The sequence below is a fragment of the Nematolebias whitei genome, chromosome 23 (assembly GCF_014905685.2).
Source record: "Nematolebias whitei isolate Nwh7 chromosome 23, NemWhi1, whole genome shotgun sequence".
NCBI lineage: Eukaryota > Metazoa > Chordata > Actinopteri > Cyprinodontiformes > Rivulidae > Nematolebias > Nematolebias whitei.
The window spans coordinates 12,382,856-12,396,344 of NC_056520.1; the positions used below are offsets into that span (position 1 = coordinate 12,382,856).

At 38.3% G+C, this 13,489-nt stretch overlaps 1 protein-coding gene across 1 annotated transcript in view; it reads right to left on the reverse strand.

Moving 5' to 3' along the window:
- The window catches only part of LOC119428906 (target of Nesh-SH3), a 47,851-nt gene extending 42,117 nt beyond the window's left edge, over positions 1 to 5,734 (reverse strand). The window contains exon 1 of the mRNA XM_037696604.1: positions 5,540 to 5,734. Coding sequence (XP_037552532.1) covers positions 5,540 to 5,630 — 91 coding nt within the window. The 5' untranslated portion in view covers positions 5,631 to 5,734. The remainder of the gene's footprint in view (positions 1 to 5,539) is intronic.
- Positions 5,735 to 13,489: the final 7,755 nt, after the last annotated feature.

Consider the following 13,489-nt stretch of genomic DNA (forward strand, 5'->3'; position numbering starts at 1 on the left):
CTATAGCTTGTTTATTCCTATAGCATGTTTATTCCTGCAGCTTGTGTATTCATGTAGCTTGTTTGTTTCTATAGCTCGTTTGTTCCTATACCTTGTTTATTTCTATAGCTTATTTATTTTTGCATCTTGTGTATTCCTGTAGCTTGCTTGTTTCTATAGCTTGTTTATTCCTATAGTGTGTTTATTCCTGCAGCTTGTGCATTAATGTAGCTTGTTAATTTCTATAGCTTGGTTGTTCCTATACTTTGTTTATTCCTATAGCTTGTGTATTCCTGTAGCTTCCTTGTTTCTATAGCTTGTTTATTCCTGAAGCTTGTGTATTCATATAGCTTGTTCATTTCTATAGCTTGGTTGTTCCTATACTTTGTTTATTCCTATAGCATGTTTATTCCCACATCTTGTGTATTCCTGAAGCTTGCTTGTTTCTATAGCTTGTTTGTTCCCATACCTTGTTTATTCCTATAGCTTGTTTATTCCTATAGCTTGTTTATTCCTATAGCTTGTTTATTCCTATAGCTTGTTTATTCCTATAGCTTGTTTATTCCTGCAGCTTGTGTATTCCTGTAGCTTGTGTATTCCTGTAGCTTGTTCGTTTCTATAGCTTTTTATTCCTGCAGCTAGTTTATTTATATAGATTATTTTTCTTCCAATTGCTAATATGTTTCTGAACTTGTTGGTTCCTGCAGCTATTTTGTTCCTATAGTTTGTTCCTGCAGCTTGTTTATTCCTAAATCTTCTTCATTTCTATATTTTGTTTGCTTCTATAGTTGGCTTGTTCTAATAGTTTGTTTGTCCTTATAGCTCATTTATTTTTGTAGCTTATTTGTTCCTATAGCTTTTTTTGATATATATTTTATTTATTTGTATATCTTGTTTGTTGCAGCTTGTTTGTTCCTTTAGCTTGTTTGTTCCTTTAGCTTGTTCCCGCAGCTCTGCTCGGTTTAATTGAACATTAACAAACAAGATGGGGCAACAAGGAGAAACATATGAACCCTCGCAGCTCACACAGTTTCACTGTGAGGAGAAACCCCGAACCGTTTCTCGCATCATCACATTGAATAAAACAGAATCTGAGCTTTCGTCAGAAGAACTAAACCCCTAAATGGAACCAAGGTCGTCTGAAAGAACATCAACAAAAAAGTACTTCTAATAAAACAAAGTATCAAATATGAGGAACAGAAATTCTACAACACAGAGCTAATACCATCAACTAAAAATGATGCTTAAAACGCAACAAGATTGAAAAATGTATAGTTTATAATCTGAAGAAACTTCTGCAGCTCGTCGTCTCGCTGATGTCCTGATTTGGAATAAAACAGCGTTTCTGAGTGGAAACAGCCGAAACTCTGTCAGAGCAGCTTTACTTCATTAGCCGGAGCTGTAAAAGCAAAGTGTGTTCCTGAAACAACCCAGTCTGCTGCCTCACTCCCTTCATTATCGTTTACAGGACAAATAAACCGCTTACAGTCGGAATCTGAGCTCCAGACGCACTCTTACCAACAAACCACGTGGGTTTCTGATGCTTTTCAGAATAAAATGACAACAAAGTCACTTTATGTCTAAAAATAAATATAAGATATATTCCAAATGTTGCTAAAGATGTTAAAAAGGCTTTAAGAGATTATTAAAAATATAGAGAGAATGTGATCTCATTAACCAGTTGGTCTAGGCCAACTGACAATAACAATAATGTCCTTCACAATAAGAGTATTCACAATAGTGTGAATGTTCACGAAGTATTCACACTATTGTGATACATTTTCTTCCGTATATTTTCAGCAGGATTCTCATCCAGCAGTTTTCAAGCTACTTCAACAAATCATAAATCAAAATGTTCAGCTCGTTCAGAACAATCCTGCTATGACTTTCTGTATTGGTGCAACTTTAGCTTTTTTAAATATTTTGCCTTTTCTGCCTTTTTTTTTTTTTTGTCTCATAAAAAATGAATTGAGCTCATTTTACATCCTTCAAATATTTAGATCCGTTTACAACGTTGTACTGCTCCTTTCACAATTTGTTCTGGTTCAGCTAATTTCAGCTGATTTGCAGCTGTGTTGTTCTCCTTTTAGCTTATTCTTTCTGCTAACTACAACACTTTTGTGCTTCTTCTAACTACTTTCTGCTAATTTTAGCTTGTGTTCCTTTCAGCTTATTTCTGCTAGTTTCAGCTTTTTCTGCTATTTCAGCTACTATTTAGCTGTTTTGTAATAATTTTAGCTTTTTCAGCTAATTCCACTTTTTTTTTTCACTCATTTCAACGTTTTCAGCCTAATTCTGAAAGAAATGTGCTCTCTCCACTTCCTCCTGGTAATTTAAGCTTCTTTCTGCCTTTTTTAAATCTGCTTATCAGTTGTTGTTTGTGTGTGTGTGTGTGTTAATTTCAGCGTTTTTCAGATAATTTCCACTATTTTGTGCGCATTTCTGCTTCTTTCAGCTTAATTGTGCAAATGTGTTCTTTCTGCTTTCTTCTACTTATCTGCTGCCTCCTGCTATTTTCAGCCTAATTAACTTATTTTTTTCCTACTTTCAGGTTGTTGTGCTCCTTTTGGCTTATTTCTGCTAATTTCAGCTTTTTCTACTATTTCAGCTGCTATTTGGCTGTTTTATGTAAAATTTAGCTTTTGCAGCTAGTTCCACTTTTTTTTTATTTCAGCTCTTTCTGCTTCCTTCTTGTAGTTGAAGCTTATTTCTGCCTTTTTAGCTTTTTTTGTGTGTGCTAATTTTAGCTAGTTTCCTCATTGTTGTGCTCATTTCTGTTTATTTAAGCCTAATTAAGCAAATGTGTGTTCTTACTGCTCTCTTCTGCTAATTTAAGCTTGTTCTTCCATTTCAGCTACATTTCAGCATCTTATTTTTAGCTAATTTCAGCTGTTTTTAAGCAAGTTCTTCTGCTATAAGCATCCACGCTGTATTTTTGCAGGAAATGCAATAATTAAAGTCCACTACTGTTCTCGATGGAACACCAAATATAACCAAAACTGTCAAACGCCAGAAAACTACAGTAAATAAAAACAAATGACAGCTTTATTAAACAAATTTTTAAAAGGTCGATTACAATGACAAATCGGAAAAAATTTGGATATTGTAAAAAAATGTACATTAAAACTCTATTGAATAAAGTTCATAAACCGTAATTTTATTTACAGTAGAACATAGTAAACAAATCGCATGTGCCCGTTAGACAAGGCTGAGAGTCAACAATGGCTGACCATGATTTTCAGGCCTTTGCAATAAAAACTGGTCTGGTTCTGTTGTGGGCTCAGGAACACGACACACATCCCAGTCTGTAAACACAGCTCACTGTTCCATCCACAAACGCTGCTCAAAGCTCTATCACGCAAAGAAGAAGCCATATCGTAACTTCTAAAAATGCTGCTGTCTTCTCAAGACTAGTTAACTGGAAACTCTTCTGTGCTCAGAGATCCATATCTGAAATACTTTTTGGAAACCGCAGAAGAGAGGGACCAACTAGCCTGTTTTCAGCACACAATTAAAAAGCCTGCCTCTCTGATGGTATGGGGGTGCATTAGTTTTATAACATGGGCAGCTTACACACCTGGAAAGGCTCCATTAATGCAGAAAAGTATGCAGGTTTAAGAACATCTGCTCCCATCCAGGGATAAATAAATAAATAAATCGAGCAAAAAGGCTCAGGACTATTGAACAGCTAGAATCCTCCATCAGGCCAGGATGGGACGACATTCCTTCCACAACTGATCTCCTCAGTAGATGTTTACAGACGGATGTTAAAAGACACGTCCTGTTAGAAAACATGCACCTGGAACAACTTTAAAGAGATGCGTTGTTGCCATGAAGTTCGTGTTTTTCCTAAAAATGGTTCAGTTTCTTACATTCTGCAGCTGATGCGTTGCTGACACTGAGAATACAATATTTATGAGATTAACAAATCATTGCATTCTGTTCTTATGTAATACATTTTTCTGATGTGCTGTTGTACAAATAAAGGAGAAATTTCAACAACAAAAAATATCTTGGTAGATGTTCAGGTGTATGCAGCGCCCCCTACATGCCTTTAATAAACCATCACTGCTTTCCCTCATTCGCTGAAGGGACTCTATCCAATCAATGTCCTTTAGCTCGGTGTTCAACGACTAACATCTGCAACCCATTAAAGCTGAAACAAGATATTTTATCATTTTATTTGTTCTCTCTGACAGACGTTGGGTCTGAAGGAACAAATGAAACCGTCGAGTTCTATCCGTCTGCTGAACTAATCCCCCCCAACTCTGACAGCTCAAATTATCCTCTTAGAAAACTTGATAAAAGTCAGGAAGGTGGGAACAAAATCACATGCTAGCTGGAGTACTGGCCCCGCCCACCACACCTGCCTGCAAACCGCTTAGGTTTGAAAAACGTTTTTGTAAGCTCAATCATCCAGGTAGATAACAACAAAAATGGTTAAATCATGTCATGAACAATGTTTCTGCTGAGAAGAGAAACCAAACGGTTGCGTTCTACGGGAAACATCGGGAAACATCCGAAACAAGCGTTCCTCTGAAGAGACAAACATCTTGGTTTTTAAAAGGAGTCGGCTAGAGTATTCATAAAACTTGAGAAACAACCTTTACTGGTTGATTCTGAGAGCTGAATGAAATCTGGTCAACAAGCTAAAACTGTTACAGCTAAAAGAAGCAGAACACAAGCTGAAAGCTTAGAGGTGTAAAGCACAGGCTAAAACGAGCCAAAATGCTAACTAAACACTATGGTCAAGGCTAGCCGAAAGTAATAAAATTTTTCCAAAAAGTAGCCGAACTGTGGCTAAAAGCTTAAAGCAGCAAAGAAGACAAAACAGAGCACGTAGCTGAAACTAAACAATGTTTTTGAAGGACCTGGAGATAATCCAATGCATGTCTATGGGGTCAATGTTTAAATAAAGTCAAATATTTTAAAAATTATAAAAATAAAAAAAGACAAAGTCACAGCACCCATATACTGAAAGAGCCGAAGGTTGTGACATGGACGACTAATAACACAAAGTCTGCAGAAACGGGTGGTTGGTTAAAACCTGTCAGCTAAACAAGGATGTGATTAGTGCTGAGTCAGCGTTTGCAGTAATGAAATCTGTTCAGAACCTCAGCAGGGTTCAGGTCCTGCAGAGGTTTTTTATTTTTTTTTATTTTAGCTCATTTATGAATTGCAGCTTTTACACGTTTATTCCCGTTATTGAAGAGTTTTAAACGGATTCATTCGTCTCGTTTATTTATTTGTTTGTTTTATTTCAATCCATCTTCTCTACTTCCATCCACTTGATCTCAGTTCAGACAATCTGCCCAGTTTATTTTTGTCACCTTTAGTTTAACCTTCAGCTTATTTTCACCTAATTATAAACATTTTTATCCACTTTGTTCCACTTTTTGTGTCTAAAACAACTCTTTCATTTTATTCATTTATTCCTGGCCTGTTTTTTTTTTTTTTAATCTAAACCTTTTTGACCTCAAAGCTTTTTTTTAATCCCAGATTGAGTCTCCTCTAAAATCCACCCTTTAGACCCGACGGAGGTCCAGTTTGCAGCACTTGCCTCTGATCCTCTGAGCAGGGACCCCGATGAGGAGGAGAGACCCTCCGAGGAGCAGCAGGAGGACTCTGAGGAGGAGAAAGACGCCCGCCATGACCGCACAGCTTCCAGGAGACAAGGAGGAGAAGACGAGGAGCCACCAGGAGCTGGACAACTTCACTAAGCTTCTTAGGACTTGTTCAGCAGGGGGGACGTCCTCACTGTGGAGGGGGGGTCCTCTCAGGCTGCTCCATCTATAGGGTTAGCAGGTGGGCGGGCCTGGCAGGGGGGGCGGGGCCAAACAAAGCCCCCCTCCTGCAGAGCTTGGTCTTTTTGGATGTCCAACATGAATTCTTCATCGTGGACTCCTCCTCTTCCTCAGCTCCTGTGCTTCTTTAAGGGTCCTGATCCTGGTCCAGTTTTGTCCTGCAGGACAACTTTCATTGAATCCGGTCTCATGTTTTGGATCTGGTAAAGTGTTTCTGTGTGGACAGACGTCTGAGAAGTTTTTTTTTTTAATTTAATTTAATTTTTTAAGTTTGTCTAAGACGTGGATTTCATACAGGACCCCTAAAACGACAGGATCCTGAACCCTCAGACCCCTGTACCCTCAAAACCAAAAGTTCTCAGACTCCTCAGATCCCTGAGGATCCCTGATGTTTAACAAAATAAAAGTCTGATTCTGAGCTGAAGTTTGTGACTCACCAAGCTTCAGCAGCAGATCTGACCCGACGCCTTATTAACGTGACACTAACTAAAATCTGTCCGTCGCCCAAACACAATGCATGATGGGAAAATCACAACCTGTCCGCCTGCTCCGCACGTGCCGGCTGGGAGCTGCAGAGGAGCCAGAACCGCTGACGGGTTTTCTCCGAGTCGGAGGAGCTCGGAGCCTGAATGAAGAGGAGAGAAAACCAAAACCTTGGCTCTGGACTGGGGGGGTTCGTGGATCCAACACGTGCCGTCACATGCGACAGGAAGTGGGAAACAGAAACATGTCAGACAGCTGAAACAGACGGTGGAAACATTCAGAGCTCAGGTTGGAACAAGAACAGAATCAGGCGAGCGGAGGACAAAAGGGAAGAGAAACGCCTCGCTGCAGAACTTGACTGGTTCATGCTCAAATGGATGATTCTAAAGAAGAAGGAAAAACTGGTATCTGTCCTTGGATTAGTGGTCAGTCCTGTCACCTCACTGCAAGTCCTCAGTCCTCACCTCCTTCTACAGGTGTGCAGTGGAGAGCATCCTGTGCTCCAGCATCAACATGTGGCATGGAGGCTGCACAGCTGCAGAGAGAAAAGCTTTGCAGAGAGTGGTGAAAGCTGCACAGAAGTCTGCTGGAGTCAGTCTCCCCACCATCACAGACATCTACACGTCTAGATGCAGGAAGAGAGCCACCTGCATCATGAAGGACACCACTCACCCAGCACACACACTTCTTGCCCCACTCCCCTCAGGAAGGAGGTTGAGGAGCATTAAGTGTAGAACCACTAGACTGAGGAACAGCTTCTACCCTGAGGCTGTTAGACTCATGAATCTCTAACCAGAATAATCACTTTTTGAAGAATCACATCATGTTGCTGCTGATCTGTTTCATGTTGCTGCTGATCTGTTTCATGTTGCTGTGTTCATGCGTACTCATCTGCTCACACAGACTCGTGTTCGTGCTGCTGTTCGACATAATGTTTTTAAGCTATCAGTGTTTAGAGTATTTTTAGTTAATGTTTTGCTTAGTTCATATCTTAGATCTTATTACTGTTTTTCTTTGACATTTTAATACTTTTGTTGGATGTAACTGGGACCCTGTGTACACAATTTCGTGCCACCACGTGTACCACATGTGGTGGAACGACAAATAAAGAACCTTGAATCCTTGAATTCAGGTGTATCCTGCTTTTTCCCAAAGCACGCTGGGATAAACTCCACTATGCATGCATGCATAGATGGATGCACGGATGGATGGATGGATGGATGGATGGATGGATGGATGGATGGACGGACAGACGGACAGATGGACGGACGGACGAATGGAAGTAATAAATAAAGAAACCACAGGTTCTACTCATGGACATTCTTCCACAGGGCTTAATTTGTAAACCACAATTTTAGGGAGGGGTTCTGGGGCTCCTCCCCCAGAAAGTTTTGAATAAAGTAGATGTGATTTCCTGCATTTTGATGTATTTTAACGGGTTGTTAACCCATCTACCATCAACCCAGCAGAACATCTGCAACATCTACATTTACCTACAATTGTAAACACTCCTCTGTCAAGCATCCAACCCCCCCCCCCCACACACACACACACACACACACACACACACCCCACACACACACTTGACAAAACCGTCAAGTAAGTTGTCCGACTCCACATGTGACACCTCCAGGTGGCTGCCTGTGAGCTCCTGCCCGCATACGACTGCCCGGTTAGCTCGGCCCTCACCGCTCTTTTAGGGGCGGAGTTTTCTTTAAGGGTATATGCAGAAATGCTACTTGAAGAGGCAGATGGGTATGCTGTTGTGTTTAAAATGAGTGTTTATATGATTATTTTTCGTTTACATATCCAACATTAGTTTTATTCATTCAAGGCAGACATATCTGTTCCTAACTTTATTAGTGAGCCTGAGAGTTGCCGGAACACACAAAATAAGAGAGTTCCTGTTCCGGCAGGATCCGGCTCAAATTTAGCCCAGTTATTCCACAATTGCGCAATGTCGCCAACATGCACAAATTACTGAATAAAAACTCACAAATGAAACATTTGATAAAAGCCTCTGTACAAATAAGTCGTACAACATATTTATTGTCACAGTATTGTGGAAATGTGTGCATGTGGAGGAGCTCCTATACACACGACTCCTCATCAGGGTCACTGAGGGAAAAAGTGGGTGCATTGCATGTTATTAGTTAAAACTGTGCCCACTTCAAAGGCAGTCGGTGTTTAAACTAAAAATGGTACACTGCCATGTGGCAATGTTAACAAAAATTTTGCTGTAATTCTTTATCAGCAGAACGACTGTCGCCCCCTGTGGTCAAATGTGGTACTGCAGCTCTCCTACTCAGTTTTTGTTGTTTACAAGTTAAAAGGTTCAGCTCACTCAGGAGATGGGTGTTACAACTTTTGGATTTGTAAGTTTTATACTTTAGAAAGTATTTAGCTTTATTTGCATCCCCCCCCCCCCCCCCCCCCACCCATAAGTATCCATGCACATCAGTTCAAAGCCATTCATTGCTCTCTTTGAAATCTGCTTTAGCTTCTGCTTTTGTTTCCGGCTTCCTTAACTACAATCTGCTCTTTTAACCCATTAGTTCAATTTTGCTCAATTTTTCAACTTTTGTCTTTTAGCTACCATTTTGCTACTTTTATGTTTCTGTTAGCCTGCTAATATTAGCTACTAGTTGAACTTCTAGCTCCAGTTTTACTACTTTAAGCTTTAACAAGCCTTTTTCTACTTTTAGCCTTTTACAATCATTTAGATATTTTCAGGTTTTAGCTACAGATTTGCTGCTTTTAGCTTTTAAATAGCATTTTGATACTTTTAGCTTTTAACTAGCCTTTTGCTAATTTAGCTTTTAACAATCATTTAGCTATTTTCAGGTTTTAGCTACAGATTTGTTACTTCTATCTTTTAACTAGCCTTCTGCTGCTTTTAACTTTCAGCTACAGTTTTACTACTTTTAGCTTTCAGCTACAGTTTTGCTACTTTTGGCTTTGAACTAGATTTTGGCTACTTTTAGCTTTCAGCTACAGTTTTGCTGCTTTTAGCTTTTAACTAGCTTTTTGCTACTTTTAGCTTTTAACTAGCCTTTTGTTCATTTAGCTTTGTACAATCCTTTAGCTATTTTTCAGGATTTAGCTACATATTTGTTATGTTTATATTTTAACTAGCCTTCTGCTGCTTTTAAGTTTCAGCTACAGTTTTGATACTGTTAGCTTTGAACTAGCTTTTCTACTTTTAACTTTCAGCTACAGTTTTGCTACTTTTAGCTTTGAACTAGCTTTTGGCTACTTTTAACTTTCATCTACAGTTTTGCTACTTTTATAGCTTTTAACTAGCCTTTTGCTATATTAGCGTATTACAATCCTTTTGCTATTTTCAGGATTTAGCTACAGATTTGCTACTTTTAGCGTTTTACAAGCTTTTTGCAAACTTTTATCTTTTACTTAGCCTTTGGCTACTTTCACTAAGCTTTTTCTATTTTAAAGCAGCACTCACATGATAAAGCTGACATGATGTTTTCCAGCTCGTCTTCAAACAGATTTTTGGGTTCAATTCATTTTTTCCAGATTATATTTTAACGTTTACGGTTTATTTATTGTGTTGTTGTTTTTCCTGCTTTGTTTTCCTCCTTTTATCTCGTTTGTTTTCTTTGATCATCTACATGCAGAGACGTCAGAGGAACTACTTCATGTGAAGTGATGAAGACCAGCACTTTTGTTCTTGTTATTCTTCTTAAAGCGACAGAAACGAGTTTCAACCTGCTGCTGCCAACACTCGAGGCTGTGAAGCCTCTTCTCCTCTCTCTCTCGCTCTCTCTTGCTCTCTCTTGCTCTCTCTCTCCCTCCCTCTCTCTCTCTCTCTCTCTCTTTATTCTTCATTTCTGCATTTATTAAGTCTGTTTTTGGCTGAGAGCAGCTGAGCGGCTCCTCGCCTCGGCCTGTTAAACTGAAACAGACTGACATCAAACAGCAGAGCGCCCCGACAGACTCGAAAACACTACTAGACTCATTTAAAAACATTTATTACAAACAGACTTGGAGCCTCACTGAACTCTGTTAACAATGTTAAAACTGCTGACAAGACAAATAATGCTAACAAGGCTAACGAGCTGCTGTGATCCTACAGCCAATCAACAACCAGCTCCAAATGAATTGTTTCCATTTAGACCAAACTTTAAATATTTATAAAATATATTTAGGACTTTATTTAACACTTTATCACCTCCATTATTATTACTAACAACAATAAAAAGTTTTTGTCACCTTTTAGTTACAACACAAATAAAAACTACAATAAAAACAGATAAATGTTTAGAAATACTTTAGAAAACGGACACTAGACTCCAAAAACTACAAGTATTTCATTGTATAATATAAATATGATATGAATAGCAAAATTATTAAAAATGTTGGGATTGTTTGCTGCCAAAGTTAAATATGTTGCCTTTACATCGGAATATTTTATTCAAGAAATCAAACAAAAACAGAACTTGAAAGCTTAATTTACTGTGAAATTTTATGAATTATAAGATAAAGTAAAATTAGAATTAACGTGTTCAGTGAGCACAAAGGTTTACTGTAAAAATGGATTATGTTACATGTATTTTATTTTGAATTTTTTTTTCATTGTAATTTTGTCATTGTTTTATTGTGAAGGTCTTTTTTTATTGAGGGTTTCAGCATTTTATTGTGAAAGCGTTAGTGCTTTATTGTGAAAGTGACAGTGTTTTACACAGTGATTTTCTCTGCATTTTATTGTTAAAGTCTCAGCATTTTATTGTGAAGAGCTCAGAGTTTTATCGTGAAGGTCCAATCTTTTTATTGTTAAGGTCCAGGTATTTTTATTGTGAATGTCTAAATATTTTATTGTGAAGATGTGTTTTATTGTGAAGAGCTATGCCTTTTATTGCAACTGTGTTAGCATTTTTATTGTGAAGGTCGACACATTTTATTATGATTGTCCAGGTTTATTTATTTATTTTGTGAAGGTGTCTGTGTTTTATTGTGAAAGTGATAGTGTCTTACAGTGATGGTCTCAGCATTTTATTGTGAAGGTCTCAGCATTTTATTGTGAAGGTCTCGGGGTTTTTATTGTGGATGTTTCAGTGTTTTATTGTGAAGATCTCAGCATTTTATTGTGAAGGTCCAAGCTTTTTATAGCGAAGGTCCAGATGTTTTATCGTGAAGGTGTGTATATTATTGTGAAGAGCTAAGCCTTGTATTGTAACAGTGTTAGAGTTTTATTCTGAAGGTCTAAGCATTTTTTTAACGATTGTCCATGTCTTTTAATTTTTATATTTTTTTGTGAAGGTGTCCACATTTTATTGTGAAAGTGACAGTGTTTTACAGTGATGGTCTCAGCATTTTATTGTTAAGGTCTCAGAGTTTTATTGTGAAGGTGTTAGTGTTTTATTGTAAAGGTCTCAGGGTTTTATTGTGGAGGTCTCAGTTATTTATTGTAAAAGTCTTAGGGTGTTACTGGGTGTTTTTTGGCAGTAGATGTGAGTTTGTGTTTGAATCTGATTTATTTATTTTTTTTAACAATAAAAATAAGAAGACTCTCAGGACTGGACATTCCTGCAGTGTCTCTCTTGACCCGATCCTTTCCAAGCCGGTGCCGTTTGACTCAGCGCTCAGAGCCCACGCTGCAGCTGCGTCACATCACAATGACGAGGCCAGAAACTCTTATGCAACTGGTTTTCTCCTGGAGAAACGTGCGGAACAAAGCTGCCTTTGTCTGCCCTCGGGCCTGAGTGGGAAGAGCAGAGTCCAACGGGCCCAGAAAGATTAAAAAAGTTCTGAAGTAACAAGAGCATCCTTCACCTGTCTGGCTCTGTTCATTAAAGCAGCAGTAAAAATGTTAAATAATTAGCAGAAGAATAATGAAGTGGCTATTATTAAATTAAAGACTGAATCATCATCAATCATATATCGTTCATCTGCTTTCTGTTAAAAGTTCTGTTTGACCCAAAACCTCTCAGTCTGCAGGGAGGTGGGTTTAAATTTAATGTTCTGCTAATTTATTTTTTGTTTACAGGACCACACAGGAGCAGCACTTTTATGATGTACAGTTTAAATATGTAGATATGTAAATATTTGGGTATCTTGGTCGACTCACATCTTTCTTTTAAGCTCCATGTGGAAAACTTGGTAAAGAAACTGAAAATTAAACTGGGTTTCTTTTTCAGAAACAAATCCTGTCTAACCCTGAATGCTAGAAAACGCCTTGTATCTGTGACTTTCCTTCCCTCAATTGATTTTGGTGATATTATTTACATGAACGCTCCTACAAGAACCCTGCAGATGTTGGATGCTGTCTATCATGGTGCACCAAGATTCATAACTGGCTGTGATTATCGTACCCACCACTGCACCCTGTATTCACTGGTTAACTGGACATCATTAACTTCACGCAGACTCTCTCACTGGTACATTTTCATCTTTAAATCACTTCTTGGTCTGCTGCCTTCATACATCTCCTCCTACATGTCTCTGCGTGAGTGCAGCTACGGAGTGCGCTCTCAGGACATTATTACCTGCAGTGTTCCCTCAGTGAGGACTGAACTAGGCAAAAGGGCCTTATCCTACTCCGCTCCTGGTTCCTGGAATATCTTACAAAAAGATTTGAAGCTCTCGACCTTGACCTCTCTAAGTGGCTTTAAGAATCTGTTGGACTCCTGGCAGGGACCAATGCAGACATGTTCCTGTTTTTAGTTTTATACATTTGTCTTGGAATCTAGCTGGTTTTTCTTTTTTGTTTGTTTGTTTTGTTACCTTTTTCCTTTTAGCCATCCTATTTGTTAAAAAAAAAAAAAAACTAGTATGAGTTTTTATAACTGCTTATTGTTGTTGCTGTTGTCCATTGTTGTCATCTTTCTTTGTTGAAATCAGGTCTCTCTTGTAAATGAGTCCTCGAGGCTCAATGGGATTTACCTGTATAAATAAAGGTTGATTGATGTAGGCCTGAAGTTCTGGACTTTGGTTTACTTCAACGTATTTAAGTTCTGCTGAATTCTTATGGTTCTGATTAGTGCAGGACCTGGTGTCCAGGTTTGAGTTGAATCTACTTCCCGTTTTATTTTGAAATCCTGTTCAATCAATAAGCTTCCCTTCAGATGAAGAATTTTTTTTTTCTTCAGATTTGTTTCCTCCTGTTTTAAAATCTGGATATAAAAACAACAAAGTAAGTGAAACTTGAATTTGAAAAAGACTACTACTACTACTACTACTACTACTACTACTACTACTACTACTAC